Genomic DNA, 22,093 nt, shown 5'->3' with positions numbered 1-22,093 from the left:
ACTGATTAACACTGAACCCAGTGGGAGTCTCACTGATTAACACTGAACCCTGTGGGAGTCTCACTGATTAACACTGAACACTGTGGGAGTCTCACTGATTAACACTGATCCCTGTGGGAGTCTCACTGATTAACACTGAACCCTATTGGAGTCTCACTTATTAACACATGAACCCATAGAGAGTCTCACTGATTAACACTGAACCCTGTGGGAGTCTCACTGATTAACACTGAGCCCTATGGGAGTGTAGCGCGTGTCGGTGAGGAGTGGTGAGCGAGGAGTGGTGAGCGTGTGTTGGTGAGGAGTGGTGAGCACGTGTCGGTGAGGAGTGGTGAGCGCGTGTCGGTGAGGAGTGGTGAGCGTGTGTTGGTGAGGAGTGGTGAGCGAGGAGTGGTGAGCGCGTGTTGGTGAGGAGTGGTGAGCTCGTGTCGGTGAGGAGTGGTGAGCGTGTGTCGGTGAGGAGTGGTGAGCGTGTGTTGGTGAGGAGTGGTGAGCACGTGTCGGTGAGGAGTGGTGAGCGCGTGTCGGTGAGGAGTGGTGAGCGTGTGTTGGTGAGGAGTGGTGAGCGAGGAGTGGTGAGCGCGTGTTGGTGAGGAGTGGCGAGCGTGTGTCGGTGAGGAGTGGTGAGCGTGTGTTGGTGAGGAGTGGCGAGCGTGTGTCGGTGAGGAGTGGTGAGCTCGTGTTGGTGAGGAGTGGTGAGCGAGTGTGCAGGCTGTATCCGGCTCTCTCAGGACAAGGCTGCAGCAGCATCTGCAAGACATTCACAGCACTGTGTCAGTCACACACACAGACACACACACACACAGACACACACACAGACACACACACACACACAGGCACACACACAGACACACACACACACACAGGCACACACACACACAGACACACACACAGTCACACACAGGCACACACACAGTTACACACACAGTTACACACACACACAAAACAAAGATCCCTCATATAGCCTGTAACAGACTGTAGGGGCAAGTGCTGTTAGCGAGCACCTATGAAGGCCAGAACGGTACACGAGGGGGTGGGGGGCCAGCACCACGCCCGACCGCCTTTGTATCCCCAGTGGCGATGTTTACACACCGCACCAGGTACTCATTTGAGGCTGAGTCGACCTAGGGGAGGCCCGGGACCGGTTCAGATAATCGTCAATTGTGGTGTTGGCCGTGAGCGGGAATCGAACCCGGGTCGCCAGGTTCATGGCGCAGCGTAGCGCTAACCGCTACACTACCGCTCCACACACACACGCACGTACACACAGGCACACACAGGCACACACACACACAGACGCGCACACACACACGCTGTGTGTTGTGTATGTATGTGTATGTGTGAGTGAATGTGTGTCAGTGTCATACACAACACACACTGAGTGTGTGTGACTGTGTCCAGGGGAGCGATAGTGTAGCGGTTAGCGCTACGCTGCGCTATGAACCTGGCGACCCGGGTTCGATTCCCGCTCACGGCCAACACCAGTGACGATTATCTGAACCGGTCCCGGGCCTCCTTTAGGTCGACTCAGCCTCAAATGAGTACTTGGTGCGGTGTGTAAACATCGCCACTGGGGAGACAAAGGCGGTCGGGTGTGGTGCTGGCCACCCACCCCCTCGTGTACCGTTCCGGCCTTCATAGGTGCTCGCTAACAGCACTTGCCCCTACAGTCTGCTAAGGCTATATGGGGGATCTTTGTGTGACTGTGTTGTTCTTCGTACTTTCGGGGTCCCTGACCCTCTGCTCACGATCATTAAGGACCTTCATGATGGTGAGCTGGCCCGGGTAAAACTACGTGGCCAGGAGTCAGAGCCATTCCCTGTACACCTTGGGGTGCGACAGGGATGTCCTCTGGCTCCCACATTATTTAACATCTATTTTGACCACGTAGTTCATGAAGCCTTCAATAGCTGTATCGGGGGAATTTCCATCTGGTACAGATATAATGGGAGGCTGATCGATGCCTGGATGCGGTCAAGGGATGCTTCCCTATTGGTCAACAATGTTACGTATGCCGATGATTTGGTAATTTTTGCTCATTCAGAGGAGGAGTTGGAGACGCTGCTGCTGAGACTGGAGCATGCCAATAAGAGATGGGGCCTTACCATCAGCCCCACAAAAACTAAGCACCTGCCTGGGTATTTTGTACCATCGGACACTCCACCCCCACAACTCCCAATCGGTGATGGGGCAGTTGTGGAGAGAGTGGAGAGTTTCCCATACCTGGGCAGTGTGCTCATGACCGACTCCAGTTTAACAGCAGAGGTCTCACTCCGAATCAGTCGAGCGGCAATATCTTTTCATCGGTTGCGTAACGCTGTGTGGAAGCTACCTGGTCTGTCGCTCCGCACTAAGCTTCAGGTCTTCTCGGCCACGGTCATTCCCTCCCTTCTCTACGCTTGCGAAACGTGGACCCCCCTAATGGAACATCTTCGCCGGTTAGAAACATTTAGGCTGGCCTGCCTACGATCCATCCTGGGTTTAACCAGACTGGATTGTGTGAGGAGCTCACAAATCCTTGAAAGATCTGGGCAGGGTCCCATCGGTGAGCTTCTCCGGCAGGAAAGGTTGCGATGGCTGGGTCATGTAGCCCGCATGCCCAGCCACCGCATGCCGAAACAGCTTTTGTTTGGCCGGATTGAGGGGGCTAAGCGGGCGCGGAACGGGCTAGAGAAGAGACGGAGTGATGTGGTACAGGAGGACGTGGAGCTGAGTGGACTTGCCGATGACTGGTACCAGCGGTGTCAAGATCGGCCTCTGTGGAGGAGGCTCGTGAAGGATGCTACTGGGCAGTTGGAGGCAGTCGCCCTCCAACAACAACGGAGGACGGAGGAGCGACGCTCAGAACAACGAGCGGAGCGCCGAGTGGCTAAAGCACAGCAGGTTGGCACAGTAGGGGGCACAGGTGGTGCATCAGCCAGTCATCTCAGTCAGTCGACCCGTGGCACCTGGGTCTGCCCCGTGACCTCCTGCCAGCGGGCGTTCGACACTTCACGTGGCCTCAGGGTGCACATAGCCTGGCACAAGCGTCGTGGTGATGTCACCGCCACTTAGTGGCGAATGGCGGTTGTTGTTGTTGTTGTGTGACTGTGTGTGTGTGTAACTGTGTGAGTGTGTGTGACTGTGTGTGTGTGACTGTGTGTGTGTGACTGTGTGTGTGTGACTGTGTGTGTGTGACTGTGTGTGTGTGACTGTGTGTGTGTGACTGTGTGTGACTGTGTGTGTCTGTGTGTGTGTGACTGTGTGTGTGACTGTGTGTGTGTGTGACTGTGTGTGTGTGACTGTGAGTGTGTGTGACTGTGTGTGTGTGTGACTGTGTGTGACTGTGTGTGTCTGTGTGTGTCTGTGTGTGTGTGACTGTGTGTGTGTGTGACTGTGTGTGTGTGTGACGAAAAGCCACTACGGGTGGCCACGTGGAATGTTCGAACGCTCACTGCAGAGGAGAGGCTGCCACTCCTCTGTCGGGAGCTGGACCGGTACCGCTTGGATCTATGCGGCATTCAGGAGGTCCGGTGGACCGGCTCTGGCTCCTGCCACCATGAGGGGTGGACAGTCCTCAACTCGGGGCAGCAGACTGCCAAACAACAGGGTGTGGGTCTTCTTTTGAACAAAAGAATGAAGGGGGCGTGGGAGCGTGGCGGTGAGGTGTGGGACGCTCTAAGCCCCAGGCTACTTTGGGCTCGCCTTCCCATCAACCGGAGGCGAGGAATGGTGGTCGTGGTTACTTATGCCCCCACCGAAGATGAACATCCGTGGAGGGATGCAGGCAAAGCCGATGAGTCAGATGCCTTCTATGACCTCCTGTCACAGGTGCTGGCTAAAGTGGCCCCTCGGGATAGAGTCATCATGTTGGGTGACTTCAATGCCCGAGTTGGTCATGATACTGGCACCTGGTCTGGAGTGATTGGAGGGCATGGGCCAGATCAGCTCAATAACAACGGTAGGAGGCTGCTAGATTTTTGTGCAGCCCATGGGCTTGTAATTACCAACACACTGTTCCGGCATCGGCGCATCCACACAACATCATGGATGCATGCCGGGTCCAAGTAAGAACATCTGCTGGACTACATAGTGACGGACCAGCGAATGCGAGCCCATGTTCTTGACACCAGGACCTACCGTGGAGCTGATCTGCCCTCTGACCATCGACTAGTCATCTGTAAGATGCGCCTGCCATTCTTCCACTCCGGTGGTGGGTGTACACCCAGGACCCCATTCCAACATAAAGTGGCCTGGTCTCAGTTATCTGATGAAAGTTGCAAGCGAGAATTTCATCATCGCTTGCGGCTGGGATTGGCATCGTCCCCGACTCCTCCTGATGTCGAGGGTAAATGGGCGAGGTTTAGGACTGTGACTCATGCAGCTGCAATGGCTGCTTTGGGTACGCGGTCCAGACCTCCCCAGAGACCCTGGCTGACAGAGGAGGTGTTCAGGATGGTTGAGAAAAAGCGACAGGCCCACTGTCATCGGCTACAGAATCCCACGTCAGAGAATGAGGAGGCTTACCGCAGCCTTCGCTCGGAGGTTCGGAGAGCCGTGAGGCGCTGCAAGGATGGGTGGTGGTCGCGGGTTGCTGAGGAGATGGAGTCTGCCTCAGTGGCCCGTGATCACAAATCTCTATTTAACTCCATCAAAAAAGTAACCTGCAGCGCCACACCTATTACCATCATTAGGGGAAAAAACGGTGATCCAATCTCCGACCCCCAGGAACAGGTTCGCAGATTTGCTGAGCATTTCTGTGAGGTCCTGGGGGAGGGAAAATCCCTCAGCCAGGAAAACATCGTGGCACAAAGTGAGGATGACCCTGCTGAGGCTGCGGTGCCTCAAATATTGGAAGAAGTCACCCCCTGTGAGTGGCTGGCTGAGGTGCCATCTGCTGAGGAAGTATTGAAGGCGATCCGGAGTCTGAGACCAGGAAAGGCAGCGGGCAGAGATGATCTCTCAAGCGAAATGCTGAGGGAGGGTGGCGTTTGTGCACAGACTGCCCTATATGACATCATAACAACAGTCTGGACCACTGGACGGGTTCCGCAGGATTGGAAGGATGCCCTGGTGGTCCCCCTTTTTAAGAAGGGGGACCGCACAGACTGTAACAACTACAGGGGCATCTCACTCCTCAGTGTGCCGGGAAAGGTCCTGGCAAGGATTATTCAGCATCGCCTTGCCAGGCACGCTGAGGAGAGGCTTGCGGAGCCCCAATGCGGTTTCAGGAAAGGGCGGTCCTGCACAGATGCCATATTTTCTGTCCGTCTGCTACAGCAGAGGTGTAGGGAATTCCAACAAGACCTACATCTCTGCTTTATTGACCTGGTCAAGGCCTATGATACCATCAGTAGGCCTGGGCTCTGGGTCGTTCTTCGTGCTTTTGGAGTACCTGACCCTCTGCTCACGATCATTAAGGACCTTCATGATGGTGAGCGGGCCCGGGTAAAACTACGTGGCCGGGAGTCAGAGCCATTCCCTGTACACCTTGGGGTGCGACAGGGATGTCCTCTGGCTCCCACATTATTTAACATCTATTTTGACCACGTAGTTCGTGAAGCCTTCAATAGCTGTACCGGGGGAATCTCCATATGGTACAGATATAATGGGAGGCTAATCGATGCCCGGGTGCGGTCAAGGGATGGCTCCCTATTGCTCAACCACGTTATGTATGCTGATGATTTGGTAATAGCTGCTCAGTCAGAGGAGGAGTTGGAGACGCTGCTGCTGAGACTGGAGCGTGCCACTAAGAGGTGGGGCCTTACCATCAGCCCCACCAAAACTAAGCACCTGCCTGGGTATTTTGTACCATCCGACACTCCACCCCCACAACTCCCAATCGGTGATGGGGCAGTTGTGGAGAGAGTGGAGAGTTTCCCATACCTGGGCAGTGTGCTTATGACTGGCTCCAGTTTAACAGCAGAGGTCTCACTCCGAATCATTCGAGCGGCAATATCTTTTCATCGGTTGCGTAACGCTGTGTGGAAGCTACCTGGTCTGTCGCTCCGCACTAAGCTTCAGGTCTTCTCGGCCACGGTCATTCCCTCCCTTCTCTACGCTTGCGAAACGTGGACCCCCCTAATGGAACATCTTCGCCGGTTAGAAACATTTAGGCTGGCCTGCCTACGATCCATCCTGGGTTTAACCAGGCTGGATTGTGTGAGGAGCTCACAAATCCTTGAAAGATCTGGGCAGGGTCCCATCGGTGAGCTCCTCCGGCAGGCAAGGCTGCGATGGCTGGGTCATGTAGCCCGCATGCCCAGCCACCGCATGCCGAAACAGCTTTTGTTTGGCCGGATTGAGGGGGCTAAACGGGCGCGGCACGGGCTAGAGAAGAGATGGAGTGATGTGGTACGGGAGGACGTGGAGCTGAGTGGACTTGCCGATGACTGGTACCAGCGGTGTCAAGATCGGCCTCTGTGGAGGAGGCTCGTGAAGGATGCTACTGGGCAGTTGGAGGCAGTCGCCCTCCAACAACAACGGAGGGCGGAGGAGCGACGCTCAGAACAACGAGCGGAGCGCCGGGTGGCTAAAGCACAGCAGGTTGGCACAGTAGGGGGCACAGGTGGTGGATCAGCCAGTCATCTCAGTCAGTCGACCCGTGGCACCTGGGTCTGCCCCGTGACCTCCTGCCAGCGGGCGTTCGACACTTCACGTGGCCTCAAGGTGCACATAGCCTGGCACAAGCGTCGTGGTGACGTCACCGCCACTTAGTGGCGAATGGCGGTTGTTGTTGTTGTGTGACTGTGTGTGTGTGAGACTGTGTGTGTGTGACTATGTGTGTGTGACTGTGTGTGTGTGACTATGTGTGTGTGACTGTGTGTGTGTGACTGTGTGTATGTGACTGTGTGTGTGTGTGTGTCACTGTGTGTGTGTGACTGTGAGTGTGTGTGACTGTGTGTGACTGTGTGTGACTGCGTGACTGTGTGTGTGTGACTGTGAGTGTGTGTGACTGTGTCACTGTGTGTGTGTGTGACTGTGTGAGTGTGTGAGTGAGTGTGTGTGTCTGTGTGTGTGTGTCTGTGTGTGTGCGAGTCTGTGCCTGCGTGCAGCCTGCAGGCGCTGTGTGCTGGCAGCGTGCTCAGCGCAGCGTGGAACTCCGCAGGGTGGCGCTGCGCCAGGTCGAGCACCATCACACGCAGCGACGACTCCACAGCTGTGACGAGAGGGGGACACAAACAACAACAACAACTAAACAACAACAACAAACAACAACAACCAACAACACTAAACAACAACGACAACAACATCAACAACAACAACCACAACAACAACAACGACAACAACACCAACAACATCAACAACCACAACAACAACAACCAAAAACAACCACAACAACAACCACAACAACAACGACAACAACCAACAACACTAAACAACAACGACAACAACATCAACAACAACAACCACAACAACAACAACGACAACAACACCAACAACATCAACAACCACAACAACAACAACAACCAAAAACAACCACAACAACAACCACAACAACAACGACAACAACCAACAACAACCACAAACAACAACAACCACAACCAACAACAACCAACAACAACAACCAACAACCACAACAACAACAAACAACAACACCAACAACCACCAACAACAACACCAACAACACCAACAACAACAACAAAACAACCACAACAAACAACAACCAAAAACACCAACAACAACAACCAACAACAACCACCAACAACAACAAGCAACAACAAACAACAACAACAACCAACAACAACAACCAACAACAACCAACAACAACAACCAACAACAAATAAAGACTAATAAAGACAAAGGTCCCCACCGCGAACTCGCAGCGACTCTCCGCAGACCGTCGAGGCAAGTGGCTCATCACACAGTCACACACACAGTCACACACACAGTCACACAGACAGTCACACAGTCACACACACAGTCACACACACAGTCACACACAGTCACACACAGTCACAGTCACGCGCAGTCACACACACATAGTCACACACACAGAGTCACACACACACAGTCACACACACACACACAGTCACACACACACACACAGTCACACACACACAGTCACACACACACACACAGTCACACACACACACACAGTCACACACACACACACAGTCACACACAGTCATAGTCACACACACACGCACACACACACTGATACACGCACACACATACATACACACGCACGCACGCACAAACATACACAAAGATCCCCCATATAGCCTTAACAGACTGTAGGGGCAAGTGCTGTTAGCGAGCACCTTTGAAGGCTGGAACGGTACACGAGGGGGTGGGTGGCCAGCACCACGCCCGACCGCCTTTGTCTCCCTAGTCGCAATGTTTACACACCGCACCAGGTACTCATTTGAGGCTGAGTCGACCTAGGGGAGGCCCGGGACCGGTTCAGATAATCGTCACTGGTGTTGGCCGTGAGCGGGAATCGAACCCGGGTCGCCAGGTTCATAGCGCAGCGTAGCGCTAACCGCTACACTATCGCTCCCCACAGTCTGTGTGACTGTGTCTGTGTGTGTGCGTGTGACTGTGTGCGTGTGACTGTGTGCGTGTGACTGTGTGTGTGTGACTGTGTGCGTGTGAATGTGTGTGACTGTGTGCATGTGAATGTGTGTGAATGTGTGTGTGACTGTGTGTGTGACTGTGTGCGTGACTGTGTGCGTGACTGTGTGCGTGACTGTGTGCGTTACTGTGTGCGTGACTGTGTGCGTGACTGTGTGCGTGACTGTGTGCGTGACTGTGTGCGTGACTGTGTGCGTGACTGTGTGCGTGACTGTGTGCGTGACTGTGCGTGTGACTGTGCGTGTGACTGTGTGTGACTGTGTGTGTGACTGTGTGTGTGACTGTGTGTGTGACTGTGTGTGTGACTGTGTGTGTGTGTGACTGTGTGTGTGACTGTCTGTGTGTGTGACTGTGTGCGTGTGACTATGTGTGTGACTGTCTGTGTGTGTGACTGTGTGCGTGTAAATGTGTGTGACTGTCTGTGTGACTGTGTGTGACTGTGTGTGTGACTGTCTGTGTGTGTAACTGTCTGTGTGTGTGACTGTCTGCGTGTGTGACTGTGTGTGTGACTGTCTGCGTGTGTGACTGTGTGTGTGACTGTCTGTGTGTGTGACTGTGTGTGTGACTGTCTGTGTGTGTGACTGTCTGTGTGTGTGACTGTCTGTGTGTGTGACTGTGTGTGTGTGACTGTGTGTGTGACTGTCTGTGTGTGTGACTGTCTGTGTGTGTGACTGTCTGCGTGTGTGACTGTGTGCGTGTGACTGTGTGCGTGTGACTGTGTGCGTGTGAATGTGTGTGACTGTGTGTGTGACTGTGTGCATGTGAATGTGTGTGACTGTGTGTGTGACTGTGTGTGTGACTGTGTGCGTGACTGTGTGCGTGACTGTGTGCGTGACTGTGTGTGACTGTGTGACTGTGTGTGTGACTGTGTGTGTGACTGTGTGTGTGACTGTGTGTGTGACTGACTGTGTGACTGTGTGTGTGACTGTGTGTGTGACTGTGTGTGTGACTGTGTGTGTGACTGTGTGTGTGACTGTGTGTGTGACTGTCTGTGTGACTGTCTGTGTGGCTGTGTGTGTGACTGTGTGTGTGTCTGTGTGTGTGACTGTGTGTGTGACTGTGTGTGTGACTGTGTGTGTGACTGTGTGTGTGTGACTGTCTGTGTGTGACTGTCTGTGTGTGACTGTGTGTGTGACTGTGTGTGTGACTGTGTGTGTGTGACTGTGTGTGTGTGACTGTGTGTGTGACTGTGTGTGTGACTGTGTGACTGACTGTGTGACTGACTGTGTGACTGACTGTGTGACTGACTGTGTGTGTGACTGTCTGTGTGTGACTGTGTGTGTGACTGTCTGTGTGTGACTGTGTGTGTGACTGTGTGCGTGACTGTGTGCGTGACTGTGTGCGTGACTGTGTGTGACTGTGTGTGACTGTGTGTGTGACTGTGTGTGTGACTGTGTGTGTGACTGTGTGTGTGACTGTGTGTGACTGTGTGTGACTGTGTGTGTGACTGTGTGTGTGACTGTGTGCGTGACTGTGTGCGTGACCGTGTGCGTGACCGTGTGCGTGACTGTGTGCGTGACTGTGTGCGTGACTGTGTGCGTGACTGTGTGTGTGACTGTGTGTGTGACTGTGTGTGTGACTGTGTGTGAGACTGTGTGTGTGACTGTGTGTGTGACTGTGTGTGTGACTGTGTGTGTGACTGTCTGTGTGTGTGACTGTGTGTGTGACTGTGTGTGTGACTGTGTGTGTGTGACTGTGTGTGTGACTGTGTGTGTGACTGTGTGTGTGACTGTGTGTGTGACTGTGTGTGTGTGACTGTGTGTGTGACTGTGTGTGTGTGACTGTGTGTGTGACTGTGTGTGTGTGACTGTGTGTGTGACTGTGTGTGTGTGACTGTGTGTGTGACTGTGTGTGACTGTGTGTGTGAGACTGTGTGTGTGTGACTGTGTGTGTGTGACTGTGTGTGTGACTGTGTGTGTGACTGTGTGTGTGACTGTGTGTGTGACTGTGTGTGACTGTGTGTGTGACTGTGTGTGTGACTGTGTGTGTGACTGTGTGTGTGACTGTGTGTGTGTGACTGTGTGTGTGTGACTGTGTGTGACTGTGTGTGTGACTGTGTGTGACTGTGTGTGTGACTGTGTGCGTGTGTGACTGTGTGTGTGACTGTGTGTGTGACTGTGTGTGTGACTGTGTGTGTGACTGTGTGTGTGACTGTGTGTGACTGTGTGTGTGTGAATGTGTGTGACTGTGTGTGACTGTCTGTGTGTGTGACTGTGTGTGTGAATGTGTGTGTGACTGTGTGTGACTGTCTGTGTGTGTGACTGTGTGTGTGTGACTGTGTGTGTGACTGTGTGTGTGACTGTGTGTGTGACTGTGTGTGTGTGACTGTGTGTGTGTGACTGTGTGTGTGACTGTGTGTGTGACTGTGTGTGTGTGACTGTGTGTGTGTGACTGTGTGTGTGTGACTGTGTGTGTGTGACTGTGTGTGTGACTGTGTGTGTGACTGTGTGTGTGTGACTGTGTGTGTGTGACTGTGTGTGTGACTGTGTGTGTGTGACTGTGTGTGTGACTGTCTGTGTGTGACTGTGTGTGTGACTGTGTGTGTGACTGTGTGTGTGACTGTCTGTGTGACTGTGTGTGTGACTGCGTGTGTGACTGTGTGTGTGTGACTGTGTGTGTGACTGTCTGTGTGTGACTGTGTGTGTGACTGTGTGTGACTGTGTGTGTGACTGTGTGTGTCTGTCTGTGTGACTGTGTGTGTGACTGTGTGTGTGTGTGACTGTGTGTGTGACTGTGTGTGTGTGACTGTGTGTGACTGTGTGTGTGACTGTGTGTGTGTGTCTGTCTGTGTGACTGTGTGTGTGTGACTGTGTGTGTGACTGTGTGTGTGTGACTGTGTGTGTGACTGTGTGCGTGACTGTGTGCGTGACTGTGTGTGTGCGTGACTGTGTGCGTGACTGTGTGCGTGACTGTGTGTGTGACTGTGTGTGTGACTGTGTGTGTGACTGTGTGTGACTGACTGTCTGTGTGACTGTGTGCGTGACTGTGTGTGTGTGTGACTGTGTGTGTGACTGTGTGCGTGACTGTGTGTGTGACTGTGTGTGTGACTGTGTGTGTGACTGTGTGTGTGACTGTGTGTGTGACTGTGTGTGTGACTGACTGTCTGTGTGACTGTGTGCGTGACTGACTGTCTGTGTGACTGTGTGCGTGACTGTGTGTGTGACTGTGTGTGTGACTGTGTGTGTGACTGTGTGTGTGACTGTGTGTGTGACTGTGTGTGTGACTGTGTGTGTGACTGTGTGTGTGACTGTGTGTGTGACTGTGTGTGTGACTGTGTGTGTGTGACTGTGTGTGTGTGACTGTGTGTGTGTGACTGTGTGTGTGTGACTGTGTGTGTGACTGTGTGTGTGTGACTGTGTGTGTGTGACTGTGTGTGTGACTGTGTGTGTGACTGTGTGTGTGTGACTGTGTGTGTGACTGTGTGTGTGACTGTGTGTGTGTGACTGTGTGTGTGACTGTGTGTGTGTGACTGTGTGTGTGACTGTGTGTGTGACTGTGTGTGTGTGACTGTGTGTGTGACTGTGTGTGTGTGTGACTGTGTGTGACTGTGTGTGTGTGACTGTGTGTGACTGTGTGTGTGTGACTGTGTGTGTGACTGTGTGTGTGACTGTGTGTGTGTGACTGTGTGTGTGACTGTGTGTGTGACTGTGTGTGTGTGACTGTGTGTGTGACTGTCTGTGTGTGACTGTGTGTGTGTGACTGTGTGTGACTGTCTGTGTGTGACTGTGTGTGTGTGACTGTGTGTGACTGTCTGTGTGTGACTGTGTGTGTGTGACTGTGTGTGACTGTCTGTGTGTGACTGTCTGTGTGTGACTGTGTGTGTGACTGTCTGTGTGTGACTGTGTGTGTGTGACTGTGTGTGACTGTGTGTGTGTGACTGTGTGTGACTGTGTGTGTGTGACTGTGTGTGACTGTGTGTGTGACTGTGTGTGTGTGACTGTGTGTGTGTGACTGTGTGTGACTGTGTGTGTGTGACTGTGTGTGTGTGAGTGTGACTGTGTGTGTGACTGTGTGTGTGTGACTGTGTGTGTGACTGTGTGTGTGACTGTGTGTGTGACTGTGTGTGTGACTGTGTGTGTGACTGTGTGTGTGACTGTGTGTGTGTGACTGTGTGTGTGTGACTGTCTGTGTGACTGTGTGTGTGTGACTGTGTGTGTGACTGTGTGTGTGACTGTGTGTGTGTGACTGTGTGTGTGACTGTGTGTGTGTGACTGTGTGTGTGTGACTGTCTGTGTGACTGTGTGTGTGTGACTGTGTGTGTGTGACTGTCTGTGTGACTGTCTGTGTGACTGTCTGTGTGACTGTGTGTGTGTGACTGTGTGTGTGACTGTGTGTGTGTGACTGTGTGTGTGTGACTGTGTGTGTGACTGTGTGTGTGTGACTGTGTGTGTGTGACTGTGTGTGTGTGACTGTCTGTGTGACTGTGTGTGTGTGACTGTGTGTGTGTGACTGTGTGTGTGACTGTGTGTGTGTGACTGTGTGTGTGACTGTGTGTGTGACTGTGTGTGTGTGACTGTCTGTGTGACTGTGTGTGTGTGACTGTGTGTGTGTGACTGTCTGTGTGACTGTGTGTGTGACTGTGTGTGTGTGACTGTCTGTGTGACTGTGTGTGTGTGACTGTGTGTGTGTGACTGTCTGTGTGACTGTGTGTGTGTGACTGTGTGTGTGTGACTGTCTGTGTGACTGTGTGTGTGTGACTGTGTGTGTGTGACTGTGTGTGTGTGACTGTGTGTGTGACTGTGTGTGTGTGACTGTGTGTGTGTGACTGTGTGTGTGTGACTGTGTGTGTGACTGTGTGTGTGTGACTGTGTGTGTGACTGTCTGTGTGACTGTGTGTGTGTGACTGTGTGTGTGTGACTGTGTGTGTGACTGTGTGTGTGTGACTGTGTGTGTGTGACTGTGTGTGTGTGACTGTGTGTGTGTGACTGTGTGTGTGTGACTGTGTGTGTGTGACTGTGTGTGTGACTGTGTGTGTGTGACTGTGTGTGTGTGACTGTGTGTGTGTGACTGTGTGTGTGACTGTGTGTGTGTGACTGTGTGTGTGTGACTGTGTGTGTGTGACTGTGTGTGTGACTGTGTGTGTGACTGTGTGTGTGTGACTGTGTGTGTGTGACTGTGTGTGTGTGACTGTGTGTGTGTGACTGTGTGTGTGTGACTGTGTGTGTGACTGTGTGTGTGTGACTGTGTGTGTGTGACTGTGTGTGTGTGACTGTGTGTGTGACTGTGTGTGTGACTGTGTGTGTGTGACTGTGTGTGTGACTGTGTGTGTGACTGTGTGTGTGTGACTGTGTGTGTGTGACTGTGTGTGTGTGACTGTGTGTGTGACTGTGTGTGTGTGACTGTGTGTGTGTGACTGTGTGACTGTGTGTGACTGTGTGACTGTGTGTGTGACTGTGTGTGTGACTGTGTGTGTGTGACTGTGTGTGTGTGACTGTGTGTGTGTGACTGTGTGTGTGTGACTGTGTGTGTGACTGTGTGTGTGTGACTGTGTGTGTGTGACTGTGTGTGTGACTGTGTGTGACTGTGTGTGACTGTGTGTGTGTGACTGTGTGTGTGTGACTGTGTGTGTGTGACTGTGTGTGTGACTGTGTGTGTGTGACTGTGTGTGTGTGACTGTGTGTGTGTGACTGTGTGTGTGACTGTGTGTGTGACTGTGTGTGTGTGACTGTGTGTGTGACTGTGTGTGTGACTGTGTGTGTGACTGTGTGTGTGACTGTGTGTGTGACTGTGTGTGTGACTGTGTGTGTGACTGTGTGTGTGACTGTGTGTGTGACTGTGTGTGTGACTGTGTGTGTGTGACTGTGTGTGTGTGACTGTGTGTGTGTGACTGTGTGTGTGACTGTCTGTGTGTGACTGTGTGTGTGTGACTGTGTGTGTGTGACTGTGTGTGTGACTGTGTGTGTGTGACTGTGTGTGTGACTGTGTGTGTGTGACTGTGTGTGTGTGACTGTGTGTGTGTGACTGTGTGTGTGACTGTGTGTGTGACTGTGTGTGTGACTGTGTGTGTGTGACTGTGTGTGTGTGACTGTGTGTGTGTGACTGTGTGACTGTGTGTGTGTGACTGTGTGTGTGTGACTGTGTGTGTGTGACTGTGTGTGTGTGACTGTGTGTGTGACTGTGTGTGTGTGACTGTGTGTGTGTGACTGTGTGTGACTGTGTGTGTGACTGTGTGTGTGACTGTGTGTGTGTGACTGTGTGTGTGACTGTGTGTGTGTGACTGTGTGTGTGACTGTGTGTGTGTGACTGTGTGTGTGTGACTGTGTGTGTGACTGTGTGTGTGACTGTGTGTGTGACTGTGTGTGTGACTGTGTGTGTGACTGTGTGTGTGACTGTGTGTGTGACTGTGTTCGTAGCTCACCCTCGGTGATTTGCGTCGTGCCCAGGACGTGTCCAACCGCTCTGAGCACAGGACCCAGGTTCTGTAAAACCTGCAGCGACAGCCAAAACTACAGTCGGTGACAGCCAAAACTACAGTCGGTGACAGCCAAAACTACAGTCGGTGACAGCCAGAACTGCAGTCGGTAACAGCCAAAACTACAGCCGGTAACAGCCAAAACTACAGTCGGCCGCAGCCAAAACGACAGTCGGTGACAGCCAAAACCACAGTCGGTCACAGCCAAAACTACAGTCGGTGACAGCCAAAACTACAGTCGGCCGCAGCCAAAACGACAGTCGGTGACAGCCAAAACCACAGTCGGTCACAGCCAAAACTACAGTCGGTGACAGCCAAAACTACAGTCGGTAACAGCCAAAACTACAGTCGGTCACAGCCAAAACTACAGTCGGTCACAGCCGGAACTACAGCCGGTCACAGCCAAAACTACAGTCTGTAACAGCCAAAACGACAGTCGGTGACAGCCAAAACGACAGTCGGTGACAGCCAAAACTACAGTCGGTCACAGCCGGAACCACAGCCGGTCACAGCCAAAACTACAGTCTGTAACAGCCAAAACTACAGTCGGTGACAGCCAAAACTACAGTCGGTCACAGCCAAAACTACAGTCGGTGACAGCCAAAACTACAGTCGGTCTCAGCCGAAACTACAGTCGGTCACAGCCAAAACGGCAGTCGGTCACAGCCGAAACTACAGCCGGTGACAGCCGAAACTACAGTCGGTCACAGCCAAAACTACGGTCGGTGACAACCGAAACTACAGTCGGTCACAGCCGAAACTACAGCCGGTAACAGCCAAAACGGCAGTCGGTCACAGCCAAAAACTACAGACGGTAACAGCCAAAGCTACAGTCGGTCACAGCCAAAACTACAGTCGGTCACAGCCAAAACTAGTCGGTCACAGCCAAAACTACAGTCGGTGACAGCCAAAACTACAGTCGGTGACAGCCAAAGCAGGTGCCATGGGTTGACTGCTGTGCCAGGCTAGGTGCAGGAGGAGGTCACGTGACAGACCCAGCAGGTGCCATGGGTTGACTGCTGTGCCAGGCTAGGTGCAGGAGGAAGCCGTGGGACAGACCCAGCAGGTGCCATGGGTTGACTGCTGTGCCAGGCTAGGTGCAGGAGGAGGAGGTCACGGGACAGACCCAGCAGGTTCCGTGGGTTGACCGACTGAGATGAGTGGCCGATGCACCACCGCCTGTGCCCCCTGCTGTGCCAGGCTAGGTGCACCGCCTGTGCCCCCCACTGTGCCAACTCGTTTTATCCGCCCCAGCGCTCCGCTCGTTGTTGTGAGCGTCGCTCCTGTCACCCTCCGCTGTTGTTGCTGGAGGGCGACTGCCTCCAGCTGCCCCAGTAGCCTCAAGGTGCACCTATACTGGCACTGGCCCAGTAGCCTCACGGTGCACCTAGCCTGGCACTGGCCCAGTAGCCTCAAGGTGCATCTAGCCTGGCACTGGCCCAGTAGCCTCACGGTGCACCTAGCCTGGCACCGCCCCCAGTAGCCTCAAGGTGCACCTAGCCTGGCACTGCCCAGTAGCCTCAAGGTGCATCTAGCCTGGCACTGGCCCAGTAGCCTCAAGGTGCACCTAGCCTGGCACTGCCCAGCAGTCTCAAGGTGCACCTAGCCTGGCACTGGCCCAGTAGCCTCATGGTGCACCTAGCCTGCCCAGCAGCAGCGTCCTTCACGAGCCTCCTCCTCCCTTCCCCCCTTCGTGTAAGTCCGGCCCCACCTCCTCACCTGTGTGAAGCCAGCCCCACCTCCTCACCTGTGTGCGACCAGCCCCACCTCCTCACCTGTGCGAGGCCGGCCCCACCTCCTCACCTGTGTTTGTCTAGCCCCACCTCCTCATCTGTGTGAGTACAGCCCCATCACCTCACCTGTGTGAGTCTAGCCAGCCCCACCTCCTCACCTGTATGAGTCCAGCCCCACCACCTCACCTGTGTGAGTCTAGCCCCACCTCCTCACCTGTGTGAGTCTAGCCCCACCTCGTCACCTGTGTGAGTCTAGCCCCACCTCGTCACCTGTGTGAGTCTAGCCCCACCTCGTCACCTGTGTGAGCCCTGCCAGCCTCACCTCCTCACCTGTGTGAGTCCTGTGGCCTGGTAGAGTTGTGTCACACAGGTGAACACGGCGGTGTTCACCTGTGTGAGTCTAGCCTCACCACCTCGTCACCTGTGTGAGTCTAGCCTCACCACCTCACCTGTGTGAGCCCTGTGGCCTGGTAGAGTTGTGTCACACAGGTGAACACGGCGGTGTTCTCCTGTGTGAGTCTAGCCTCACCACCTCGTCACCTGTGTGAGCCCTGTGGCCTGGTAGAGTTGTGTCACACAGGTGAACACGGCGGTGTTCTACCGTGTGAGTCTAGCCTCACCACCTCGTCACCTGTGTGAGCCCTGTGGCCTGGTAGAGTTGTGTCACACAGGTGAACACGGCGGTGTTCTCCTGTGTGAGTCTAGCCTCACCACCTCACCTGTGTGAGTCTAGCCTCACCACCTCGTCACCTGTGTGAGCCCTGTGGCCTGGTAGAGTTGTGTCACACAGGTGAACACGGCGGTGTTCTCCTGTGTGAGTCTAGCCCCACCTCGTCACCTGTGTGAGTCTAGCCTCACCACCTCGTCACCTGTGTGAGTCCTGTGGCCTGGTAGAGTTGTGTCACACAGGTGAACACGGCGGTGTTCTCCTGTGTGAGTCTAGCCTCACCACCTCGTCACCTGTGTGAGTCTAGCCCCACCACCTCACCTGTGTAAAGCCGGCCCCACCTCCTCACCTGTGTGAGACCAGCCAGCCTCACCACCTCACCTGTGTGAGTCCGGTGGCCTGGTAGAGTTGTGTCACACAGGTGAACACGGCGGTGTTCACCTGTGTGAGTCTAGCCCCACCACCTCGTCACCTGTGTGAGTCCTGTGGCCTGGTAGAGTTGTGTTACACAGGTGAACACGGCGGTGTTCTCCTGTGTGAGTCTAGCCTCACCACCTCGTCACCTGTGTGAGCCCTGTGGCCTGGTAGAGTTGTGTCACACAGGTGAACACGGCGGTGTTCTCCTGTGTGAGTCTAGCCTCACCACCTCGTCACCTGTGTGAGCCCTGTGGCCTGGTAGAGTTGTGTCACACAGGTGAACACGGCGGTGTTCTCCTGTGTGAGTCTAGCCTCACCACCTCGTCACCTGTGTGAGCCCTGTGGCCTGGTAGAGTTGTGTCACACAGGTGAACACGGCGGTGTTCTCCTGTGTGAGTCTAGCCTCACCACCTCGTCACCTGTGTGAGTCCTGTGGCCTGGTAGAGTTGTGTCACACAGGTGAACACGGCGGTGTTCTCCTGTGTGAGTCTAGCCTCACCACCTCGTCACCTGTGTGAGCCCTGTGGCCTGGTAGAGTTGTGTCACACAGGTGAACACGGCGGTGTTCTCCTGTGTGAGTCTAGCCTCACCACCTCGTCACCTGTGTGAGCCCTGTGGCCTGGTAGAGTTGTGTCACACAGGTGAACACGGCGGTGTTCTCCTGTGTGAGTCTAGCCTCACCACCTCGTCACCTGTGTGAGTCCTGTGGCCTGGTAGAGTTGTGTCACACAGGTGAACACGGCGGTGTTCTCCTGTGTGAGTCTAGCCTCACCACCTCGTCACCTGTGTGAGCCCTGTGGCCTGGTAGAGTTGTGTCACACAGGTGAACACGGCGGTGTTCTCCTGTGTGAGTCTAGCCTCACCACCTCGTCACCTGTGTGAGCCCTGTGGCCTGGTAGAGTTGTGTCACACAGGTGAACACGGCGGTGTTCTCCTGTGTGAGTCTAGCCTCACCACCTCGTCACCTGTGTGAGCCCTGTGGCCTGGTAGAGTTGTGTCACACAGGTGAACACGGCGGTGTTCTCCTGTGTGAGTCTAGCCTCACCACCTCGTCACCTGTGTGAGTCCGGTGGCCTGGTAGAGTTGTGTCACACAGGTGAACACGGCGGTGTTCTCCTGTGTGAGTCTAGCCTCACCACCTCGTCACCTGTGTGAGCCCTGTGGCCTGGTAGAGTTGTGTCACACAGGTGAACACGGCGGTGTTCTCCTGTGTGAGTCTAGCCTCACCACCTCGTCACCTGTGTGAGTCCTGTGGCCTGGTAGAGTTGTGTCACACAGGTGAACACGGCGGTGTTCTCCTGTGTGAGTCTAGCCTCACCACCTCGTCACCTGTGTGAGTCCTGTGGCCTGGTAGAGTTGTGTCACACAGGTGAACACGGCGGTGTTCTCCTGTGTGAGTCTAGCCCCACCACCTCGTCACCTGTGTGAGCCCTGTGGCCTGGTAGAGTTGTGTCACACAGGTGAACACGGCGGTGTTCTCCTGTGTGAGTCTAGCCTCACCACCTCGTCACCTGTGTGAGTCTAGCCTCACCACCTCGTCACCTGTGTGAGCCCTGTGGCCTGGTAGAGTTGTGTCACACAGGTGAACACGGCGGTGTTCTCCTGTGTGAGTCTAGCCTCACCACCTCACCTGTGTGAGGCCGGTGGCCTGGTAGAGTTGTGTCACACAGGTGAACACGGCGGTGTTCTCCTGTGTGAGTCTAGCCTCACCACCTCACCTGTGTGAGTCTAGCCTCACCACCTCGTCACCTGTGTGAGTCTAGCCTCACCACCTTGTCACCTGTGTGAGCCCTGTGGCCTGGTAGAGTTGTGTCACACAGGTGAACACGGCGGTGTTCTCCTGTGTGAGTCTAGCCTCACCACCTCGTCACCTGTGTGAGTCCTGTGGCCTGGTAGAGTTGTGTCACACAGGTGAACACGGCGGTGTTCACCTGTGTGAGTCTAGCCTCACCACCTCGTCACCTGTGTGAGTCTAGCCTCACCACCTCGTCACCTGTGTGAGTCTAGCCTCACCACCTCGTCACCTGTGTGAGCCCTGTGGCCTGGTAGAGTTGTGTCACACAGGTGAACACGGCGGTGTTCTCCTGTGTGAGTCTAGCCTCACCACCTCGTCACCTGTGTGAGTCTGGCCTCACCACCTCGTCACCTGTGTGAGCCCTGTGGCCTGGTAGAGTTGTGTCACACAGGTGAACACGGCGGTGTTCACCTGTGTGAGTCTAGCCTCACCACCTCGTCACCTGTGTGAGTCTAGCCTCACCACCTCGTCACCTGTGTGAGTCTAGCCTCACCACCTCGTCACCTGTGTGAGCCCTGTGGCCTGGTAGAGTTGTGTCACACAGGTGAACACGGCGGTGTTCTCCTGTGTGAGTCTAGCCTCACCACCTCGTCACCTGTGTGAGTCTGGCCTCACCACCTCGTCACCTGTGTGAGCCCTGTGGCCTGGTAGAGTTGTGTCACACAGGTGAACACGGCGATGTTCTCCTGTGTGAGTCTAGCCTCACCACCTCGTCACCTGTGTGAGCCCTGTGGCCTGGTAGAGTTGTGTCGCACAGGTGAACACGGCGGTGTTCTCCTGTGTGAGTCTAGCCTCACCACCTCGTCACCTGTGTGAGTCTAGCCTCACCACCTCGTCACCTGTGTGAGCCCTGTGGCCTGGTAGAGTTGTGTCACACAGGTGAACACGGCGGTGTTCTCCTGTGTGAGTCTAGCCTCACCACCTCGTCACCTGTGTGAGTCTAGCCTCACCACCTCGTCACCTGTGTGAGTCCTGTGGCCTGGTAGAGTTGTGTCGCACAGGTGAACACGGCGGTGTTCTCCTGTGTGAGTCTAGCCTCACCACCTCGTCACCTGTGTGAGCCCTGTGGCCTGGTAGAGTTGTGTCGCACAGGTGAACACGGCGGTGTTCTCCTGTGTGAGTCTAGCCTCACCACCTCGTCACCTGTGTGAGTCTAGCCTCACCACCTCGTCACCTGTGTGAGCCCTGTGGCCTGGTAGAGTTGTGTCACACAGGTGAACACGGCGGTGTTCTCCTGTGTGAGTCTAGCCTCACCACCTCGTCACCTGTGTGAGTCTAGCCTCACCACCTCGTCACCTGTGTGAGTCCTGTGGCCTGGTAGAGTTGTGTCACACAGGTGAACACGGCGGTGTTCTCCTCCAGGTCCTCCACCAGGGGCAGCGCCTGCAGCATGGCCGGGAACACCTGGGGGAGTGGGGGGGGAGAGGGGGGAGAGGGGGGGAGAGGGGGGAGAGGGGGGATAGGCACACACAGACACACACGTCGGATCGTCCACCTGCGTCCACCCACCCCCATGTCCAGCCACCCACGTCCACCCACCCACCCACGTCCACCCACCCACCCACCCACCCATGTCCAGCCACCCACGTCCACCACCCACCCACGTCCACCCACCCACCCACCCACCCATGTCCAGCCACCCACGTCCACCCCACCCCACCCACCCCACCCACGTCCACCACCCACCACCCCACCCACGTCCCACCCACCCCACGTCCACCCGCCCACCCACCCACCCACCCACCCATGTCCAGCCACCCACGTCCACCCCACACACGTCCACCCAACCCACCCACCCACCCACCCCACACCCACCCGCCCACCCCACCCACGTCCACCCACCCACCCACCCATGTCCAGCCACCCACGTCCACCCACCCACGTCCACCCACCCACCCCCACCCACCCACCCACCCGCCCACCCACCCACATCCACCCACCCACGTCCACCCGCCCACCCACCCCACGCCCACCCACCACGCCCACCCGCCCACCCACCCACCCACCCACCCACCCATGTCCACCCACCCACGTCCACCCACCCACCCACCCACCCACCCCCACCCACGTCCACCCACCCGCCCACCCACCCACGTCCACCCGCCCACCCACCCACGCCCACCCGCCCACCCCACCCACCCACCCATGTCCAGCCACCCACGTCCACCCCACCCATGTCCACCCACCCACCCACGTCCACCCACCCATGTCCACCCACCCACCCACCCACCCATGTCCACCCACCCACCCACCCACCCCCACCCACGTCCACCCACCCGCCCACCCACCCACGTCCACCCACCCATGTCCAGCCACCCACGTCCACCCACCCACGTCCACCCACCCACCCACCCACCCCCACCCACGTCCACCCACCCGCCCACCCACCCACCCACCCACGTCCACCACCCCACGTCCACCCGCCCACCCACCCACGCCCACCGCCCACCCGCCCACCCACCCACCCATGTCCAGCCACCCACGTCCACCCACCCATGTCCACCCACCCACAT

General features: G+C 55.3%; 1 protein-coding gene across 5 annotated transcripts; it reads right to left on the bottom strand.

Annotated features, from left to right (window-relative positions):
* Window positions 1-248: 248 nt before the first annotated feature.
* LOC116937450 (importin-4-like) lies at window positions 249-20,981 on the bottom strand. Of its 5 annotated transcripts, XR_012930470.1 has the most exons (7): window positions 20,207-20,259; window positions 19,932-20,175; window positions 19,328-19,900; window positions 17,151-19,296; window positions 14,915-14,984; window positions 7,025-7,138; window positions 255-750 (listed from the first exon to the last, which is right to left on the bottom strand). XR_012930470.1 is itself a non-coding variant. In XM_076055156.1 (5 exons), the coding sequence occupies exons 1-4, from the start codon at window positions 20,970-20,972 to the stop codon at window positions 728-730; spliced, it is 303 nt and encodes a 100-aa protein (XP_075911271.1). In that variant the 5' UTR covers window positions 20,973-20,981; the 3' UTR covers window positions 249-313; window positions 702-727. The 5 variants fall into 5 exon arrangements, 2 of the variants coding, with proteins under 2 accessions (XP_075911271.1, XP_075911270.1); XM_076055156.1 differs by lacking the exons at window positions 17,151-19,296; window positions 19,328-19,900; window positions 19,932-20,175; window positions 20,207-20,259 and adding an exon at window positions 20,877-20,981 and having other exon boundaries at window positions 249-313; window positions 702-750; XR_012930471.1 differs by lacking the exons at window positions 17,151-19,296; window positions 19,328-19,900; window positions 19,932-20,175; window positions 20,207-20,259 and adding an exon at window positions 17,032-17,109.
* Window positions 20,982-22,093: the final 1,112 nt, after the last annotated feature.

Source organism: Petromyzon marinus, chromosome 69, assembly GCF_048934315.1.
Source record: "Petromyzon marinus isolate PM22_M1 ecotype Great Lakes invasive population chromosome 69, UKy_Petmar_22M1.pri1.0, whole genome shotgun sequence".
In the NCBI taxonomy this organism is placed as follows: domain Eukaryota; kingdom Metazoa; phylum Chordata; class Hyperoartia; order Petromyzontiformes; family Petromyzontidae; genus Petromyzon; species Petromyzon marinus.
The sequence above is the reverse complement of the archived record's forward strand: the minus strand, read 5'-3'. Positions and strand labels throughout refer to the sequence as shown.

Excerpts from the sequence above, each read along its gene's own strand:
- LOC116937450 (XM_076055156.1), bottom strand. The coding sequence starts at position 20,972 with ATGCTGCAGGCGCTGCCCCTGGTGGAGGACCTGGAGGAGAACACCGCC. Across the intron at positions 14,985-20,876 it reads AGGCCACAGGACTCACACAG|GTTTTACAGAACCTGGGTCC; the intron begins GTGACGAGGTGG and ends CTGTCGCTGCAG. Across the intron at positions 7,139-14,914 it reads CACGACGCAAATCACCGAGG|CTGTGGAGTCGTCGCTGCGT; the intron begins GTGAGCTACGAA and ends CTCTCGTCACAG.